The sequence below is a fragment of the Schistocerca piceifrons genome, chromosome 1, assembly GCF_021461385.2.
Source record: "Schistocerca piceifrons isolate TAMUIC-IGC-003096 chromosome 1, iqSchPice1.1, whole genome shotgun sequence".
In the NCBI taxonomy this organism is placed as follows: Eukaryota; Metazoa; Arthropoda; class Insecta; order Orthoptera; family Acrididae; genus Schistocerca; species Schistocerca piceifrons.
This window is the reverse complement of record NC_060138.1, coordinates 157416624-157435858: the sequence shown is the minus strand read 5'-3', so window position 1 is coordinate 157435858 and position 19235 is coordinate 157416624. Positions and strand designations below refer to the sequence as shown.

The window sequence follows — 19235 nt, the reverse complement described above, 5'->3', positions numbered from 1 at the left end:
CTCGCCCCAGTTGTACAGACGACTTTGCAAGGAACGGTTCACTGACAAATACGCTCTCATTTGCCGAGACGATAGTTAGCATAGCCTTCAGCTACATTTGCTACGACCTAGCAAGGCGCCGTATTCAATTGATGTTGAGATTCTATTAATGTATCATCAAGAGCGATGTTCTACAAATGTGGATTAAAGTTAAGTATTCCAGAAGCTACGTACTTTTCTTTATAGCATTCATTACGTATCCTGTTTCAGACCTCACGCCAGCCTGCGTGAGTTTAAGCGCGTGCCTTTCGGCTTCCTCACATTGTGTCTAGGCTGTCTTGGCTAGACACAACAGTAACTGCTGTTCATTTTTTCGCATTAACTGTACTTTTATTTAGCAGACAGCTCAGAAAATGTGGGTAAACAAGTAAAACAGATCATTTTAGTCCAGAAAGAAAAGCTATAATAGGGAGCTAAACGAAATCAGTCTTTATCTCGAAAGTTCCCGAATAACACTACTGTTTCTTCCCTTCTTGTCAGGAAGTCTGAGAGTTGCATATATAGGTTCAAAGAGAAACATAGCAAAGCAACATGAGAGAAAGTGCTGTTCTAACAAAGCAATAAAATGTAAACACACCCCAGAAACCACAAATGAAGTGCAGTCATCCGATACATGCCACTTTTACCCACACAAATTACTTTTATCCAAGACTAGTACGGTCGCAGGTTCGAATCCTGCCTCGGGCATGGGTGTGTGTGATGTCCTTAGGTTAGTTAGGTTTAAGTAGTTCTAAGTTCTAGGGGACTTCTGACCTAAGATGTTGAGTCCCATAGTGCTCAGAGCCATTTGAACCAAGACTAGTAAAACTGCGCCGACTCGGTGTTGCATGAAAAAATATAAAAATTGCTTGTAAAAGGACTGAACTACAAGTTAAAGAAACAAACAGGTGGGTAATACACTGATAACTTTATAGTTAGCTTATACTATTATACATCAATGTGAAAATGAAACGCAAGGTGGATACTATGCGAACATTAATAAAACCGACAAACTACAGGGAAGAATTCCTGACTAGAAGTGGAGGAAAAAAGGTCCTATGAAGATATGTCTGGAAATGGAAGATGCGTGTGCAACGACAGCAAATCGCTCGGGAACACAGTACAGAGCTGAATCGCATCCTCGTGACAACAGATGTTCGAAATAGCCTCCATAGGATGCAATGGACGCTTTCGTACGTTCAGGCCTTGTGGTTGGTGTCTGTGAGGGTATTTGTTTTGGTATAACCATGCTGCCTCTCGACCGTTTCCACCTGCTTGGCCGTCCACAACGACCATACCGGCTTGTTCCTGACGTGATTACCGGACCGTTGTGCTGCTTACAGTACACTGCGTCTACCACACGGCCTGTATCACACAAGGAACACACGGTACGTGGTCAGAGGAACTGTCATTCGTCAGCGCCATCTACTGTCTTAAGAGATGCAATTCTGGAGACATGTTCATAGGACCTTTTTTCCTATGATTTGAGTCAGGAATTCGCCCCTGCAGTTTATCGGTTTTGTTAATGTTCTCCCTGTATAGGCCTGTCGTGAGAGTGGGTAATGAAGGGAATGAAGAAAATAATATCGTAGATGAAAGAAAATGGTGGAAATTAATATAAACTCCATAACACTGAAAAGAAAACTGAGAATGATGTGATCAAGTGGAGTCATCTGTAGCGCTGAGATGGCTGAGACTCACCTGTACGGCCGAAATGGATGAGACGTGTTCCTGGTCAACGCAGCTGGCCAGTACATTTCGGCCGCCTGTCACGATATTCAAGAAGCAAGTGCGGTCTATAGGATGTAGGCTGCTAGAATTCCACACGAAAACGCGAAGTGCTGTTCTGGAGCAGGTACGCAGTATCGCGACGTTAAGACATGGAAACCAAAGCAAACTGAGAGCAAGTACGCAGTATAGCGAGTTTAAGACTAAGGACGCAATGCATACCTTTTCTGACATGTGAATCGTCTAAACGCTCAGATTTACTGTTCCAGCGTGGTCACACTGTGAATTATGTTCTAAATTCTTGAGTCTGAGGATAAATGGAAGCCTTCTTGGAAGTATGAAATAGAAGATATTGCGTAGAAACTGAATTCTACTATCTTCACTATAAAATTAATCTTCACTGTCTGTGTCAAAGGCGAAACCACATTTACTTCCATTACCTTAACTCCGTTATTTGGTATCATATTGTATTTCGGGGACACTCTGTGCAATCACCAAGAACGTTACCAGATCAAGAGAGAGCGATCAGACTGATCTGCTGCGACAGTTGGTGAACTTTTTGTTCCTAAACTGTCGACATATTCCATCGTAACATTTGTTGTTGCAAATATTGTCTCATTCAAAAGCTACTGAAACATTCATACAGAGATCATTAGACGGAAAAACGAACTACACTTGGATAATACTTCCTTCAGGTTTATACAGAAAGGTTTGCCTATTAAGCATGAATCATTTTCAACAGACTTCCAGTAGCATTCAAAGCTGTAATGCTAAACGTTAAGTCTTTAAATCCAAGTTGAAAAGTTTCCTTGTGGCGCACTCATTTTGTTCTACACATGAGTTGCTCATAGTAGTTGAGAAGTTTTCTATGTAGTGTTTCATTTACTCGTATAATCTGTCACACCGGTAAGTGAAATTAATACTGGCTGTGAAAGCCTACACTGTATTATTCACTTTTTTGTGTTTTTTAATTCTTTAATTCTTTCGATTACAGATTTTTCTAATCAGGTTTCTGTAATGTTACGACGCATTCTGTAACCAAGTAACTGTGGCTCCCCTGATCCTGACAGATAAATAAATAAACACATTTGCTGCGTAATACCTGGACGGAAGGTCATGTTACGATGCTTCGGCCGATATGCATCGATCGATCTTATCACGTGCCGTAAGGTTCCTGATACTTCATTACCGTTTACGAAAGATACATTAACTACACCACTGACAGTGGGAATGACTGCCCTAAGAAATATTTTCGCGATCACTACCCTGGGAGCTGTCCAGTGTCCTGATTGGACAACATAGTCATTTTAGTGGGAGTTTGACTCTCATTAGCTTGTTTCGAAGTAAACATTGTTTTAGCGAAATAGAGTGAAAAACAATTTACAGGTGAAGCGCTTGTTTACTTACAAGGCTGACCTCTATAGCATGAACAGAGACGACTGATCAGAAACTTTTGCTCCCAAGGTGCAATTTTTCTCGTTTTAATGGTTCGTGACCAGTGTTGCACTCAGCAGAACCCTGTAAGGAGTTCGTTAGATCCAAGCATCCACGACCCAAACATTTCACTCATTTCCTACTCCAGCATATCTAAAATATGTGTTTTGCTGCCAATCTGTTGGAAGGCATATCACACCGATATCAAAGAATAACCTATGACATGTGGAAACCGACAGAAATGAGGTCAGTGTTATTGGACAGTTGAGACCTTGTTGCAGTACGAGTAACACCAAGCTTTCTCGACACATGTATTACAGTGAAATGCACCTATATTCAGGACAGCATGGTAATCCTATGAGACGATACAATGACCATCGTAAGCCTCGGATACAGATAATCAGTATTAATGCTACATGAAACGAGGTTGCAAAAGATCGCGAACACGGATGCCAAATAGTCGAAACGCTTTTGGTGTCATTGAAAGAAATATCACGCACATAAAGACTACGGGTAACGAAGAAGGAAAATTCGGCAACCTCTAAGATAGTTACCCCACATCGCAGAAATATTATCGCTTGATTAATATGTGCATCTTGTGAAAATTAATTATGTATTTTTTCCCTTTGAGAGTTTTCATTGTCCCTTTCGCCCTATTCTGTGTCAACAGTTGTGACCGTAAATCTGAATGTGAGGAATACAAACTTTTAACGTAACTTTCCAACTTCCCTGCGAGTATTTTCTTCGAACGTTGGAAAATGAAAGCCTTTGTTCTCTCTACTTCTTTCCTGACCTCCTGTTTTACTGTGGACTAACCTATTCCAATTTCTCCAACTTCTCTTCGGTTTCCATTTTCATTCTTGTCATTCCATTCCACAGCTGATGGTTGTCCATATTCGCAATTACAAATGCGTTTAATGTATTTCATAACTGTTGCAGCCACTTCACGGCCTGTTTCTTTGGACATGTATGAATGTCCAAAGGAACATCGCATCGTAGTTCAGAATAACACGGGCACTGCAGTATCGTATAAATAAATTTGTTTCCTTTTTGGTATCTATGATATAGATCGAGGTCAATTGTATCCAACGGTTACTATTACTCGCTTCAATTAGTGCAAACATTTCATGAAAAATTTAATCGTTAGCTGCACTAATTCCCTGTGTTTTGTACGTTTTTTTTATCGCAGTTGATTGTAACATTTCGAGGCACAACTCCATTCCTCACGCTAATTGTAGATAATTTTTTTCGTTCATTGTTATGCCTTTCACTTCTGTGCGTTCACAGCTCTTCGTTCCTTTTCACTTGCAGGGTTAATAAATATACATCTTCATGTCATTCAATTCTTTACATCAGCAGTAGAAACCTCGTGATCATCCACGGCTACTGCGTTACAGGGGCACCGATACTGATATGAATGTGTGTTGCAATACATATCGACAAGACTGGGTTGTCGAGGTCGCCAAAGTTGCCACCTGTAATCTAAGCCCTGCGTCACGCTATCAAGTATTTCAATTTCCTGAATTTCGCCATCCCTGGATCAAAAGTGCAAAACTGGGCCCCTGGCACTTAGCGGACCGGTATATAAGGCCGTGTGGTCGCGCTACGGGGCATCTCCTCTCCAGACACCAACAGTCGAACATGATGAGGCAGGCCGTTCTGGTGCTGGCGCTCGCTGCCTGCGTGTTGGGTGAGTGGTTGTCGCAGCAGGAGATATTTTTGTCTCTGTTGTACTATGTCAGGGCACGCAGCCATTCATACAGCTTCTGCTGCTCTGTCTGTGTCTCTAGCTAACGTAGGGAAACCATGAAATAACCGAAACAGTGTTTTTGCAGTATAGGACCTAAGGTTTCTTCTACTTCCACAGTTTCTATTTTCCGCTTGAAGAACGTTTATACTTATTTGTGTTTATTCATGAGAGACGGGCATGCCCACAGGTCACTGAGAGTGGATTTAATTCTGTTTCAGCTGCTGAGCTGCCAGTCCGCCGTATTCCACACAGCGGACCCCACAGGAAGTTTGGCCTGAAGCACGGTCGCATCACCGGTGGCTCAGATGCCTCCCTAGGTAAGTCGCTCCTTCATGTCGTGTTGCCTACTACATAAATACCAGCGAGCGATGTGGCGCATTTTGTGGCAGCCTGGACTCACCTCTACGTCCAGTTATACAGATTTACGCTTTCCGCGACTTCTCTGAATCCCTTCAGGAAAATGCTTCTTTCAAAAGGAACATCCGATTTACTTCCCCATCCTTGATACATTCCGAGCTTGTGCTCCGTCTCCAATGATCTTAATCTGGATGAGACCTTAAACTGCAATCTTCTTTCCTGTCCGTTTTCTTATGTACTAAGTCATCAGCCATTTATTCCAAAACATGTTATATAGTTCTGCCCTGGGATAGACACTCGTAATATGCCTTTCTGTCTTCTGAGTCGTGTGGTCTGCTTCCTTAGGACATCCTCTGCCGCGCCAGCCCTTTCATATATATAGTTCAGTCTTTGCTAACGAAGTTCTTATCACCATGATATGCATAATAAGGAAAATTTTGAGGAGGAATTAAAGTTCAGGGAGAAGAAATAAAAAGTTTGAGGTTTTCATCTGACACGGTCATTCTGTCGGAGACAGGAGAGAGAAACGACGTCGTACAGGAGGACAGAATCACAAGCATTCGGCCTGTATGCTGGTGATGGGATCAAGTCTTTTACTGCCGGTATTGTTGACGTTGCTTCCTGGTACTGGTAGACGCGCTGAGCCGGCGTTCTGTGTGTGCAGGCCAGTTCCCGTACCAGGTGTCCCTGCAGTGGGTGCAGCTGGGGCTGGCGTCCCACACGTGTGGCGGCTCCATCGTGAGCGCCAGCGCCGTCGTCACCGCAGGCCACTGCGCCGACCCCGCCTTCATCGGGCACTACGAGGTGAGCACGAGGCTGCCTGACGTTTATCAAAACGGAAGGCAGTAAGTAATGACGAAAATATCATTAATGTAGTTAAGTAAATACACCCCATCTCTATAACGTACTGTCGCGATGAAGGATGTTAGTACATACAGTGAGGTGAAAAAAATCAGCCGGCCGGAGTGGCTGAGCGGTTCTAGGTGCTTCAGTCTGGAGCCGCGCGACCACTACGGTTGCAGGTTCGAATCCTGCCTCGGGCATGGATGTGTGTGATGTCCTTAGGTTAGTTAGGCTTAAGTAGTTCTAAGTTCTAGGGGACTGATGCCCTCTGATGTTAAGTCCCATAGTGCTCAGAGCCATTTGAACCATTTGATAAAAATCATGGGATAGTTTCTAATTCCGTGTCGATCCTCCTTTTGACAGGCGTAGTGTCGCACCTCAACGTGGCATGGACTCAGCAAGTCACTGGGAGTCGCTGCAGAAACACTCTCTCATGCTGAATCAACAGGACTCCATAACGGCGAAAGCGTTGTCGATGTCGGACTTTGTGCACGAACTGACTTCTCGATTATGTTCCATAAATGTTCGATGAGGTTCATATCAGGCAATATGGTTCGCCAAATCATTCACTCCAGTTGTCCAAAATGTTCTACAAAGCAATCACGAACAACTACGGCCGAGTGACAGGGCATATCGTTGTTTGGAAAGATGAAATCCATGAATTTTGCAACCGATCTCCAAGTAGCCGAACGTTACAATTTTCTATCAATGATTAGCTTAATTGGTTAGAGAACCCAGTCCATTCGGTGTAAACACAGGCAACACCATTATGGAGCCACCACCAGTTTTTCCAGTGTCTTATTAACAACTTGGGTCCATGGCTCGGTGGTTCTTCGCCACACGCGAGACCTACCATCCCTCTTACTAACAGATCTGCCCAGGCCATAGTTTTCCGGTCGTCTAGGGCCCATGCCCCCAGGAGAGGCGTTGTGAGCGATTGCGTGCTGTTAGCAAAGAAGCTTGAGTGAGGCATTTCTTGCCATTCCCTGTTAACGGATACGCCCCACATTGATTTCTGCGATTATTTCACACCGTGTTACTTGTCTGCTAGCACTGCAACTCTACGAAGACACCGGAGTTCTCGGTCGTTAGTGAGATGTATTGTTAGAAATTTGGTATTCTGAGCACATTCTTGACCTTGTGTATCTGGAAATATTGAATTCCCTAACGATTTCCGAAGTGGAACGTCCCATGTGTCTAACTCCATCTACGATTCCACGTTCAAAGTCTTTTGATACCCATCGTGTGGCCCTAATTACGTCGGAAATCTTTTCACATGGATCACATGAGTAAAAATCAGACTGTGATGACTTCTGTCATCTCAGTGTGCTTCGCCCTTCTCTGACAACTGTTGGAATCATTTTTGTATTGCCTATTGGGAATGGAGAAACTTGCTTTAGGTGTTTGGCTACAGAACAAATTTTACGGTCCCATATTAAGCAACACATAATGTCCACATTGTCTTCTCAATTGTGCTGAGTCATACTCCACTTGAATGAGACCACTGTATACGTCGGTAAGTCCACTATCCAATTGTTGCATCGGACAATTGCATATAGTTCCTGAGAGGGTAGACATGTATTAGATAGTATAACATAACTCTAGTCACCTAGTACGTTCGAATGCCCTGACAGCTAATACTGTTCTAAGAAACGGAAATAACTCTCTCTGACTGCGTTGTCTTCTGACGTGTGTTTCAGGCCGTGGCTGGTATCAACTCCCTGAACTCCAACGGCCAGAGGGTGCGCGTATCCCAGCAGGTAGTGCACCCAGACTACGCGGACGTTGAGTAAGTGTCACACACAAATTCTATATTAAGTGTGGTCTAAACTTGTGTGGAATGGATACATTATAGCCTGTTATTCTTGGCGGTACTGTTCTTGGGAATGTGACTAAGACTTACAATAATGAGTTGGTTCTGATTACTCAGAGGTATCCTCGTGTGGAGTTTGCAAACGGTTTTAATTCACCGTGAAGTGTTATTCTCCAGTGCCGACGGCGAGTTCCCAATCATTTAGTCTTATAACAATCGTTAATAACGAATGTGCAGATTGTCGCTCTGTCTTTCAGGATACAGGACTCTGTTTCTGGTACATTGTATGACCACAAGTTACGTACCAATATGACATACGTACTCATGTCTGCAATAATGGTTTTTCAACTGACGATGGATGTTAAATTTAATTTGTCGTTTGTTCTACAGTAATGTCGCCATCAACGACATCGCCGTCTTCCTGCTGCAGTCCAGCTTTTCTCTAAGCGGCAACGTACAGGCCATCTCGCTGCCCACCGCTGGATCCGTCCCCAGTGGTAAGTCAATCACCTCTTCCGGCATGATGGCTATTTATAAAAAAATGTGTGGACGCTGGAAATTCGCGATTATTTTACTCGTTTTCTCGTTACTTCTTCTGATGAATTTGTAACCATCAACAGGAATCAGAATTTTTCGTCCTCTTCTGCTAAAGCTGATTAAACCAAACGGAAACCCGTAATGCGATTACGTAGCGCACTGCAGAAGGGTTTACGGCTAGACCTTGTTTTTTACAGCTGGTTCGACGGCGACTCTGTCCGGCTGGGGCAGCGTCAGCACGGGTATCATACCCAACTACCCCGACATCTTGCAGTGGGTCGACGTCAGCATCATCAGCAACACCCAGTGCGCGCAGCTGCTGGGCAACAGCCCGCTCAACGATGAGAACATCTGCACCGGCCCCGTCAACGACGGTATCTCCGCCTGCTCGGTACGTAGCACAACACTGCAAGTCACATGAACGGTGGTGAGCTAAGCGTATTAACCCTTTCGCGGATGCTAGGGCAGTCCAGCCTGCGAGACCGGATGGAGGGTCCAAGATACTTTGCGGCTGCCAGACCGCTGCAAGTTGTATCCACTGGAGGCTAACCACATGTTTCAGCGCTCTAAAACCATAAAATCAATATCACATGGTAGTCACAGTGGTTCCTATGTTTGGGAAACACGAAAGAGAATATCATATGAGGAGCACCGGAACAAAACCACTTTTGCTGTATTCGCGTCTTTGAGCTGTAGTGGGGAGATACGGGACTAATAATACATGCTGCCACAAAATAATTTTCAGTACAACGCGACATTAAGTGCTTTATGGTGTGTTTCTTCTTTTTATATCTTGTGGAGCCATTTAGAGATCACTGTTTGTTACTCTCTGTATTAAAAGCAAACGCGGATTTATCGGTTTTTGTTCCGGCGCTCCTCGTATCTAATGCAAGCATTCTGTTATGAGTTTATCCCGGGCTGAGAAAAGTGATAGGAACTTTTATATTTATGGTTGTAAATTTTTGTAACTGGAGATTTACATTAGCAGTATACGTGCCTGTAATATATTATTGCAACATTATTTGAAACATCAGATACGTGAGTTGCGTAGGATAATTTATGCCGTGTCACGTTATATCTGTTTGTATTATGTGTGATTTGTAGATTTGGCGATCAAATTACCAAATTACAGTTATTTGGCCGAGCATGCCGTTTTCTGTTCCACGCACCCGAGAGTGTACGTATTTTGGTGCACTATTGGCCGTTAGTAACATCTGATACGTCAGTTCATTAGGATAACTCATGCTCTTCAGATTATATATGTTTGTGTCACTTTTCTTTAGTACGTTAGGAAATCAAATTGTACGTGTTCGATGGAATCGTATGCAGAAAGGAAACATGAGCAGGTGAAAGCTGTAGCGCTTTCCGACATAACAAAGAAATGCTGTTAAAGACCGTGTTGGCATGAATGCTGGAATGGGGTCAAGAGGAGTCGCCAATCTGTTGAGTATGTTTACCTCCTCCTGCACCGAACCGTCAGGCCTTTCTGACTGCTGGGCGTAAGTGAATGGCTTTAGCGATCAGTCCGCTCTAATTGCCAGGCCTACATACACTGCCCATATCTACCTCAGCAGGTGCCATATTAATAAGATGGTTTTATTCACTATTTCGTCAGCATACGCTAGAGTTTCAACAAGGGACTTCTTTGTGATATACGGTCTGTTAATTCTTAGTGAAACGAGTGATCAGTCTGAGAGCTGCCTTACAGACCAACTGAAATACTGAAGTTTCATTGTCTCCGCTATGTGTGAATGTTCGGAGATCAATAAATGTGGAGCAATTAATAATTAAAATGTCGCATATGTTGTACGGCAGAGTGTGTGTCGTAGAACGAGAGTGGGTGTGCTGACCACGTGGCTTTGTTTTCTGCAGGGAGACTCCGGCGGACCGCTGGCCCAGGACGGAGCCCTCATCGGAGTCGTGTCTTGGGGCATCGTGCCCTGCGGCTCTGCTGGAGCGCCTTCCGTCTTCACCAGGGTGTCTGCTTTCTTGGACTTTGTCAACCAGTACGCCTGAATACGTCGTGCTGCAATTGTAATCTGATCTGAGACTCGAGTAATAAAAATACTCTAAAAATTTATCTGCGTTCTTCGTTATTGTGTGCCGTTTAATCCACAATTCTCCTAAGTTGTTGGTTGAAACCGGGATACACAACCGGTTTCATAATAAGCTTGCATAATTTAGTTTTACAGAAACTGCAAAATAGCATTACAATATTCTCTGTTGGCGTTTTCTTCCCGTCTCCATTTCTTTCCATTCACACTGCAAAACAAGTTTGGCATGACTCATCTGAAACACATTTATTATATGCAGTAATGGCGTGGAACGCAGCCAGCAACAAAAACCTTTATAAAAGCTTTATTGTATTGCCACGAGGGGTTTCTGGGAGGTATACTCATTTTCAGACGGCTACAAATGTTTTTTGCTGTGGTAGCACAACAAACGTTCTTATGCAGCCGAGGAGCGGATGACGGGCTGCTGACGAACGTAATAGTGTAGTAACATAAGGTTAGGCAGCCACAAACGGTTACGGTAATAAAATAAAGCTTTCTTAAAAGCTGCCTGTTCTTCATTAACAACACTTAACTGAGTAGCAGCCACGGAATTCAACAAGGTGTAGCGTGGATAAAATAAGACTAATACTTATTATGTATGTTGTACTTGGCACTGAAACAGAAGCAACGAAATTGAATTTACGAATCGGAAGCGAAAGTTTAATCTGTTTTACAAGGGCGTGCTGAAAAGTAATAAATTCGAATATTTTATGTGAAAATCTTATAACTCTTTTAAAGAAAAAAAACGTTATTAACATCCTGCATCATCATTCTTAATGTCTACATATTTATTTTTCACAGCAGTCAAACTGCTCCCAACTAGAAATCGGTTTCTTGATGTCGCCACTGTCGAATGTTTGTCTTTGTTGGCACAGCTACAACTGCGCCTTCCCTTGAATCGCTTCATCGCTATTAAACTGATTTCATCGGAGGTGAGCTTTCAGTTTTGAAAAGAGGAGAAAAACGGATGGGATCAAGTCGGGAGCGTATGTGGGATTGGGGGATGATGTCAGTGATCCCAAGGCGACGGGTTGTTGTACATGTAGCGCTGGTGTGTGGTATGGCATTGTCATGCTAAAGGAGGGGGGGGGGGGGGACTCGTGTGTAGATGAACTCTTCAAATTCCATAATCGATTCCGAAACTCGTTTACAGCACTCGGTTTCTTACGCACCGACATAGTTAAGTTAAAAATGACTATGCCCATAGGACCCGCTACAATTCGAAGACCTCTAGTGGCAGAAGACTGAAAATATGTATGTAGACATGAAGAATATATATGTAGAATATTAATGATACTTGTTCTATTGAAAAAGCTTTAGGAGGTTTCACATAAATTTGGTGAGACTTCTGTGCAGCATGCCCTCGCAAATTATTGTCATGATAATGAACTGACACATAAATAATCAGTGCGCGATTTTAAACAATAAGAACCTCATGAATGCAAACAGTATACAGAATTCACCTTATCTTATAAGTACACACTGCAAGGAAACATTTTTTCGTTAATGTATGTCACGAAACTACCGTTCGAAAGCAGAGAAAGCAAAGAAATGCACATAACTTCGTTTCCGCACCGCAATGAAAAGTAATTTAAGTAAAATGTTTTCAAACTAGTTAGGGAAAGAAGGAGTAGCAAACGGCTACGTGGACTTTCCGACCGTGGCGTTTCTGACACTATTGTAGGAGCCGCAGGAATCGTGAGACTTCCGACCGAGCTGGCGTTTCCCTACCACTGTGTCCCCCACTGCTGACGTACGCCAGTCGTTCACCAGCAGTGGATGTGTTCCGTGTACTGAAGGGTGTCGGTGATGTCTGTACCTAAGCTACCTGACTTCTGTATACTGTGAGTAATGAAAATGATAACAACAAGTGGGTGCTCAGAAAACGTGATGAGTATACGAACTGGAGTGCATGAATTCCAAACGAAGCAAGTGCCGAGGCCGTTTAAAAATGGCGAAATGCAGAACCGTGGCTTAACAGAAACACTCTTGTGCCTCTGAAGAAGCAGATGTGCAGATTAACAACTGAATGCGTAACTGCAGGGAAGTAGTCGACGAGGAAAGATCAGGGCCTGTTTCCAAGTTTTAAACGGGAAATTCAAGATTCGAAAAATAAAAGTTTAGATTTGGTCGCAAGTATGCTAGGTTATGAGACCTCTAAGACTGCGAAAACCCAGAGCCCAGCCACTAGTTCACAGATTCAACAGAAAGAAGATAGCCGCGCCGGGTAGCCTCGCGGCCTGAGGGTCCTTGCTATTGTTCGCTTGGTTACCCTCGTCGGAGGTTCGAGTCCTCACTCGGGCATGGGTGTATGTTGCCCTTAGCGTAAGTTAGTTTAAGTTAGGTTAAGTAGTGTGTGAGCCAAGGGACCGATGACCTCAGTAGCTTGGTCCCATAGGAACGTACCACAAATTTCCAATTTGAGCGAAGACATTTGAGGGAAATTAACTGAAGGTAGTAGTTTTATTGAAAAGCGATAATGTTTCTGTTGTCGACAAAAGAATACTAGCGTTCGGTTGCGTAAATCCTATGTCCAGGAAATCCAATGGTTAAATGGAAGTGCACTTATGGACGGGACAGGTTTCACTTCGGCCAAAATCTGCAGAAGCAAATACAAGAACTGCGAGTAACGGAGGAATACAAGCATACGGGAGAAGTCCGGCTGTGTCTCCGCATGTGTACTGGAGTGGCACAACTGCCACTTAATGGTGTTGATGAAGCGTGCATGTGAATAATGGAGGAAATGTCCAGTGGAGGAAATACGCAGACTTAATGGTCAATTAAGTGATGGAAAATTCTAGTTTACCAATTAAACTTGGAACACGCACGCGGTCGAAGGATGGCATGGGAAACTAAACTCTTCAACAAATCTAAAGCAACTTAATGCATACTTTTGGCTAAGTAAGCTGAAGGAGGAATGTTATATTTGAAATTAAAAAAAGATTCCACAGGCTTGCCTCTTCAAAAGAGAAGAAAAAGATACATAGATCTTCATAATAGGCTAAAAGATGTAACACGAATATATAATGACTCGGGGGATTCACAGGATCTTAAAAATGTCTGGCTTTGTAGTAGTAAATTAAAAGAGAAATTAGAATTAAGAAAATAAGTAAAAATGTTTATTCATTTGCTGAAGCAATGTAGGAAATAGAGGTAAAAATAAAAATAAAAAAATAAAACAAAAAAATAAGAAAGTAAAAATGAAAAATAAAGAAAACATTTGAACCTTCCTATGTAGTATTTCCATAGACAGTCCTGACCCTGAATACAATGTGAAGGGATGTTCTTATCACAAAACGGTCGGCAGAGTTTCCCCCACTGGTGCGGTTTCCTTTGGCTGTCGGAAACCATAGGACTAAAGCATTTATGGTCGTGTAACACGACGTTGGCGTCACGGGTCTCAAAGCACATGCTCAGCAAGCCCATGACAGCTGCAAATTTTTGAAGAATATTGTTGGCATCTCCCGCGTAATGCAGTGGGAAGGCACAATAATTCATGGTAAATCACTGATGCCACAATGCAAGTCAAACCGTGTGACGATACGCTTATGGCGACCGCTCTAATTTAATTCGTTAGTCAAACAATGTGAATCAGTTAGGGGTGACGCTACATAAAACAGACGGCTGAGAGTACAACTAGAGTCCAGTCTGAGGAATTTTCTGGATATTAATCAATGTGATAATGCTACAGAAAGAATACCTTAATGCAGGGCTTCTCAACCTTTTCATCTGGCGGACCCCTTCTTCAGTCGAAAATCCATGACGGACCCCTAGTCAGTCAAGAGCACAGTAACTTCAAATTTCAGAGTGAAACCCATGGGAACTGAAAGCTTCTTAATGCAGGTGCCATGTTCCCAATGACTTCCCTCTCCCCCCTCCCCCCATGAAGTATCAATAGTTTTTGGTTTAGAGATGAATGAAAACAATTTGCAATTAACGATCCAATTTGAATTCCCACTGTATCCTGACACTTACTAGTTGATTTACTCCCTTTGTTCAACACATTAAAGCCTGATTAAAATTACTTGAAATTTCACACGATGGAGCTTTCGTCCTCCAAGAGCAATCAACGTCACGTCCAAACTGTTCGCTGTTGACAAGCTGTCGCTTGTGGTGTGTTCACTTCCACTAATTGGCTACTGTTGTGTAAGGAGCATCCATATTTCGTAACAGTCGTGTGTGTTTGTGTGTGTGTGTGTGTGTGTGTTCAAAAATGGCTCTGAGCACTATGGGACTTAACAGCTGTGGTCATCAGTCCCCTAGAGCTTGGAACTACTTAAACCTAACTAACCTAATTACATCACACACATCCATGCCCGAGGCAGGATTCGAATCTGCGACCGTAGCAGTCGCGCGGTTCCGGACTGCGCGCCTAGAACCGCGAGACCACCGCGGCCGGCGTGTGTGTGTGTGGTTTTTCGTGAAATCCGAAGATAAATGTTCAAATGTATGTAAAGTCTTCCTTTGGTCGTCATCCCTCCTCATTCATTTCAAATGGAAACTTCCCTTGTTGTGAAGGCGATGGAGAAACTGCAGCCTTCTTCAATGATCCTGACTTCAGCCACCGATCCATGTTAGAAGTAATTGGTCAAAAATCGATTTATGAAACAGGTAGTGCACTGACAAGGCAAGTTTAACATTTAATGATGCCTGGGGCCGCATACGTTCCAGCGAGCGCTGTGATTGGTCGACAAAGCTCGCTCCGCGCATCTAGCGCCGTGAGCCGGCGCACAAACGACCCCCGTATTGTCGCTAAACAGTCGATCACAGAAGCCGCATTCTCCGGCACCAAACTGTGTATACGTTCTTACTTAGGAACCGAAAAGGCTGCTTGGGGATACGACCTGAAGTAAAAGTACACATGCTTTAACACGAAAAAAACAATAGTGATGAATTTAATTTTCACGTTTTTATTCGATAATTTTAGTCATTATTTTACAAGATTTGGTGAAAGGTGGCCGCGGACCCCCTACAAAGAGCTGGTGGACCCCTAAGGGTCCCGCGGACCACAGGTTAGCAAGCCCTACCTTAATGGAACGAGACATATCGCTTCTGCCATCTATCAGCGCCAAGCCTGATCATTTCACTCGCACATGAATGTGCTTACTGGATCGATGTTTAGTCAGGTATTTGAATGGCCACTTTGTAGTATGCATTAGCAGACAATATGTATTGATGGTGGGTTCCACATTTGCTGAAAGCAATTAGTAGATTGAACTTCGGTGATGTTCTCATTGACTGATGTGGTAATTGGTGTATTGGTTTAAAGTCAGGATTGATTGGAATCTCTTTTGATAGCTGAATATTTTACAAAACTGCCAAATTTTCTGCTCCATGTAAGTGAGAGGATTTTAATTTCGTGACTTTGTGTATTACAGAACATCAAAAGTTCAGGAATTAATTCAGGCCCCTCTGCTGCAGTATCTCCCTGAGTCGATAATTCTGACCAAATGCACTCAGATTCTGCTGGGCCAACTGGTGGATCTTCCATCATAAACCCAACATAGGAAGTCCGACACACTGGCAACCATTTAAGCCAGGATCCGATAGCTGATATTAGTCGAGAGAGTGTAGGAGAAGTGATAGGTTCTCTTCGGTGGTGCGGCGAGTATGGTCGACATTTTGCAACATGTGGCATGCTCGACACACTGTGGGCGCTGTCAATGCATTCCAGTAGGAGTCTGGAACTGGCATCGCTGTTCCGAGGGCAGCCGGCAGCATGAGCAGCTACCGCAGAAGTTGGAGACTGCAGCAGGATAGGCGAACCGGTGCGTCTGTGGTATCCACGAGACGGGCGACAGCAGACGAGCTCACTTGGTAGCCCTTGGCGGACTGCTCAACTCTGTTTAGCCCTCCTATATAGCCAACGGGTATGCGGGCTGCAATACATTTTCAAAGGTGCCGTGGTGTGTGAACGGCAGCTGTGACAGCGGGAAATCGCGCTAAACGGCCGCCAGCAACAGCTGTTGTGGCAGTGTAGCAGTCCACAGGTGCACGCAGTACTTCGCACCGTTCAACGTTGACCAGCAGAAACCGAGACTCGCTGGTTCCAGGTCACAGTTCAAGTGTTTGTGGGTTCTGCAGTAGAACTTGGCACATCATGCTGGCAGACTTTACTCCATCGACCATACGTCACTACAGGTGTAAAATAAGTAAATAAACATGGAGGGGAAGGACAGAGATTACCCAGGCATAGTTGATATACCTGGTGAGACTAGTGGTGGTAACATGGGCAATCAAACTTTGTTAGTGTCACAGACATGGACATATTTGACCCCATATGCAGGAAGGATGAAAGAGTAATGAGAGTGATTTCGGCGTCATGTGTATTGAGTAAACGGCTTCAGGCTAGGTCAGAAACTATAGGTGGTGGGAGTGACATACGTTCTGCTGACAAGTGATCTCTGGACTCCTGCAACGAGGAGGTGTGTGGTAAAAGGGGGTCTTCGAGACGGTTTATTAATCATAGAAGTTATATTTAAGAGCTTGCGTGCTGATTATCAAAAATTAGAGCCTAAAATAGAAAAGAGTATTAACGAGTTACTAAAGCTGAGTTATTTGTCATGAGTCGCTAGTCTCGATTAAAACATGGTCCAGTCACATTAATGTGACCACAGACTAAGTTATGTATCAATGTGAAATTACCACTCACAGATGACAGACAGTAGCTCCAGTAATGGAGCATATGAAGCTTCTCGGGTGGATGTGGAAAATGGTACAACCTTTGTCGTAATACGGCAATGAAGAGATTTATCTGACGTCCGAATGGGTATGATCATTAGTTTTGGGGCCAAGAGAGGAAGCATTTCCGAAACGGCTAAATTTGTAAACTCTTCAATCTCCGCTGTGTTTGTAGTATGCCTTGCATGGCAAAATAGTTCTATCCATACCAGCACCGCGGCAACTGAGATGCCTTGTCAGTTATATATGATGGCTGTGGAGTTGTGTAACGCCAATAAACCAGCAGCTGTTCAGCAACTCACCACCCAGGTGATCAAGAGATTAACAACAGTGTCTCCTCAACGACGATTCTGCGAATGTTGTTGTACATGGGCGTACAGCAGAGCCCTGGCTCATGCACCCATTCTGACTACCGTTCATCAGTTATGAAGGCTGGAATTTCCACGTCAATGCCGCAAATGGACATTCACTGAGCAGCCTTTTCACATGAATCACGTCCTATGCTCCATCAGACAGAGGCTGTTGGCACGTACAGCGTGAAACGTCTGAAAGTCAAGTGTAGACTGGAGGGGGGAGTATTATGGTCTGGGGAAACTTTTTGTAGCATTCTCTGGGTAATCTCGTCATTCTGTAAGGCACAACGGATCAACACAGTATGTATCTATCCTTAGGAAACATGTCCACTCCAATATTCAGTTTGTTTTTCCTTGCCACGAAGGCATCTACCAGCACAGCAATGAAGTGTGTCAGACAGCTTGCAGTGTACACGTGTGGTTTGAAGAACATAAGGATGAGTTTACAGTTTTCCACCGGCTACCAAACTCCCCGGATTTAAATACAATGGAAAATCTGTGGGACGATCTGGAACAGACTGTTCGCGCATAAAAGGGAAAATTTGATTCTTTGCAATATATAGTTGATGCGGACTGACAATAAATATAAAATAATGCCAAGGACGTTTTATTAAATTTAAGGAAGAGATATCTAATTTCATGTGTAGTTTAAGTAATGAAAACACGAACGAAATCGAAACTGAAGAAAGGAGAAAAATGAGTCTTTGAAAGTTATCAACACTAAAGTATCAGAACTTACGGGCTCTGGTGAGATGGTGTGAAATAAGCAAGCAAAATCCAGTCTCTTGACAGAAAATAGTGATGCAGCAAGGCAAGAAGTAATAAGAGCATTTAAGGTTATCCATGCAGAAGAACTACGAAATTAGCAGTACAGAATTAGCTACATATGATCCAAAGGATACCGTACACCCCACGGTATTTTTAGAATCGTTTGATGGATTATTACCGCATGATTGTCATTGCATTAATTTCACTGCACTTTAAACATCTTATGACTTCGAAATGTCATCTATGATGTTAAATATTGAAGAGCAGACGCGTAGGAATGGGGTACGAGATACAAGAGGGAACAGAAGACACTGTTTCAGCTTAAAGTATCCTTTCAACACAGGATATTCATATCCAGGTGAGCTTACCAGGATCTATGATGACCGATGCCCTAACTTCATAAAGTATTTAAATTATAAAGAATACTATGAGGACGATTTGAGCTTTATAAGCTGTGTATCGAGAGGAAAAGTGATCAGCAGTTGCAGCATTAACGTGTTGTAGGGTCTTAATTGTAATGATATTTAAAGTGGTAATTGAAGTGAATACTGGAGCACAGTGCTATGGTCTAATTACGTAGTATAAAAAGTAGTGTCTGCACTTCTGTCCGTCAAAGAAAGAAAGATTGGTCATAGTGTGTTGTGCAAGGTATTACGGATGCTGTGTGTGGTAGGTGTGTTGTGTTCTGTAACGAGGGGAGCATTGCTTGTCAAAGGAACAGGAGAAAGAGATTCAAAAGGGGCTTATGCTCACGCCCCGTGAGAAGGTTACAGTATTTAGTCTTGGGGAAAATATTGATAATGACGGATGCAATGTCAAACGTGCATACTTCTACTTCTTTTAGCAGTGTTATACAAATACTCTTTTTATATTTACAGTACTGGCCATTAAAATTGCTA

At 43.3% G+C, this 19235-nt stretch overlaps 1 protein-coding gene across 1 annotated transcript; it reads left to right on the top strand.

The window, feature by feature from the left end:
• The first annotated feature begins 4816 nt into the window (after positions 1–4816).
• On the top strand, positions 4817–10523 carry LOC124730605 (trypsin-1-like). Its single transcript, XM_047248502.1, has 7 exons — positions 4817–4870; positions 5149–5247; positions 5952–6091; positions 7831–7919; positions 8334–8450; positions 8694–8871; positions 10353–10523. Exons 1-7 carry the CDS (start codon positions 4822–4824, stop codon positions 10494–10496), a joined length of 816 nt encoding a protein of 271 aa, XP_047104458.1. The 5' UTR covers positions 4817–4821; the 3' UTR covers positions 10497–10523.
• The last annotated feature ends 8712 nt before the right edge of the window (positions 10524–19235 follow it).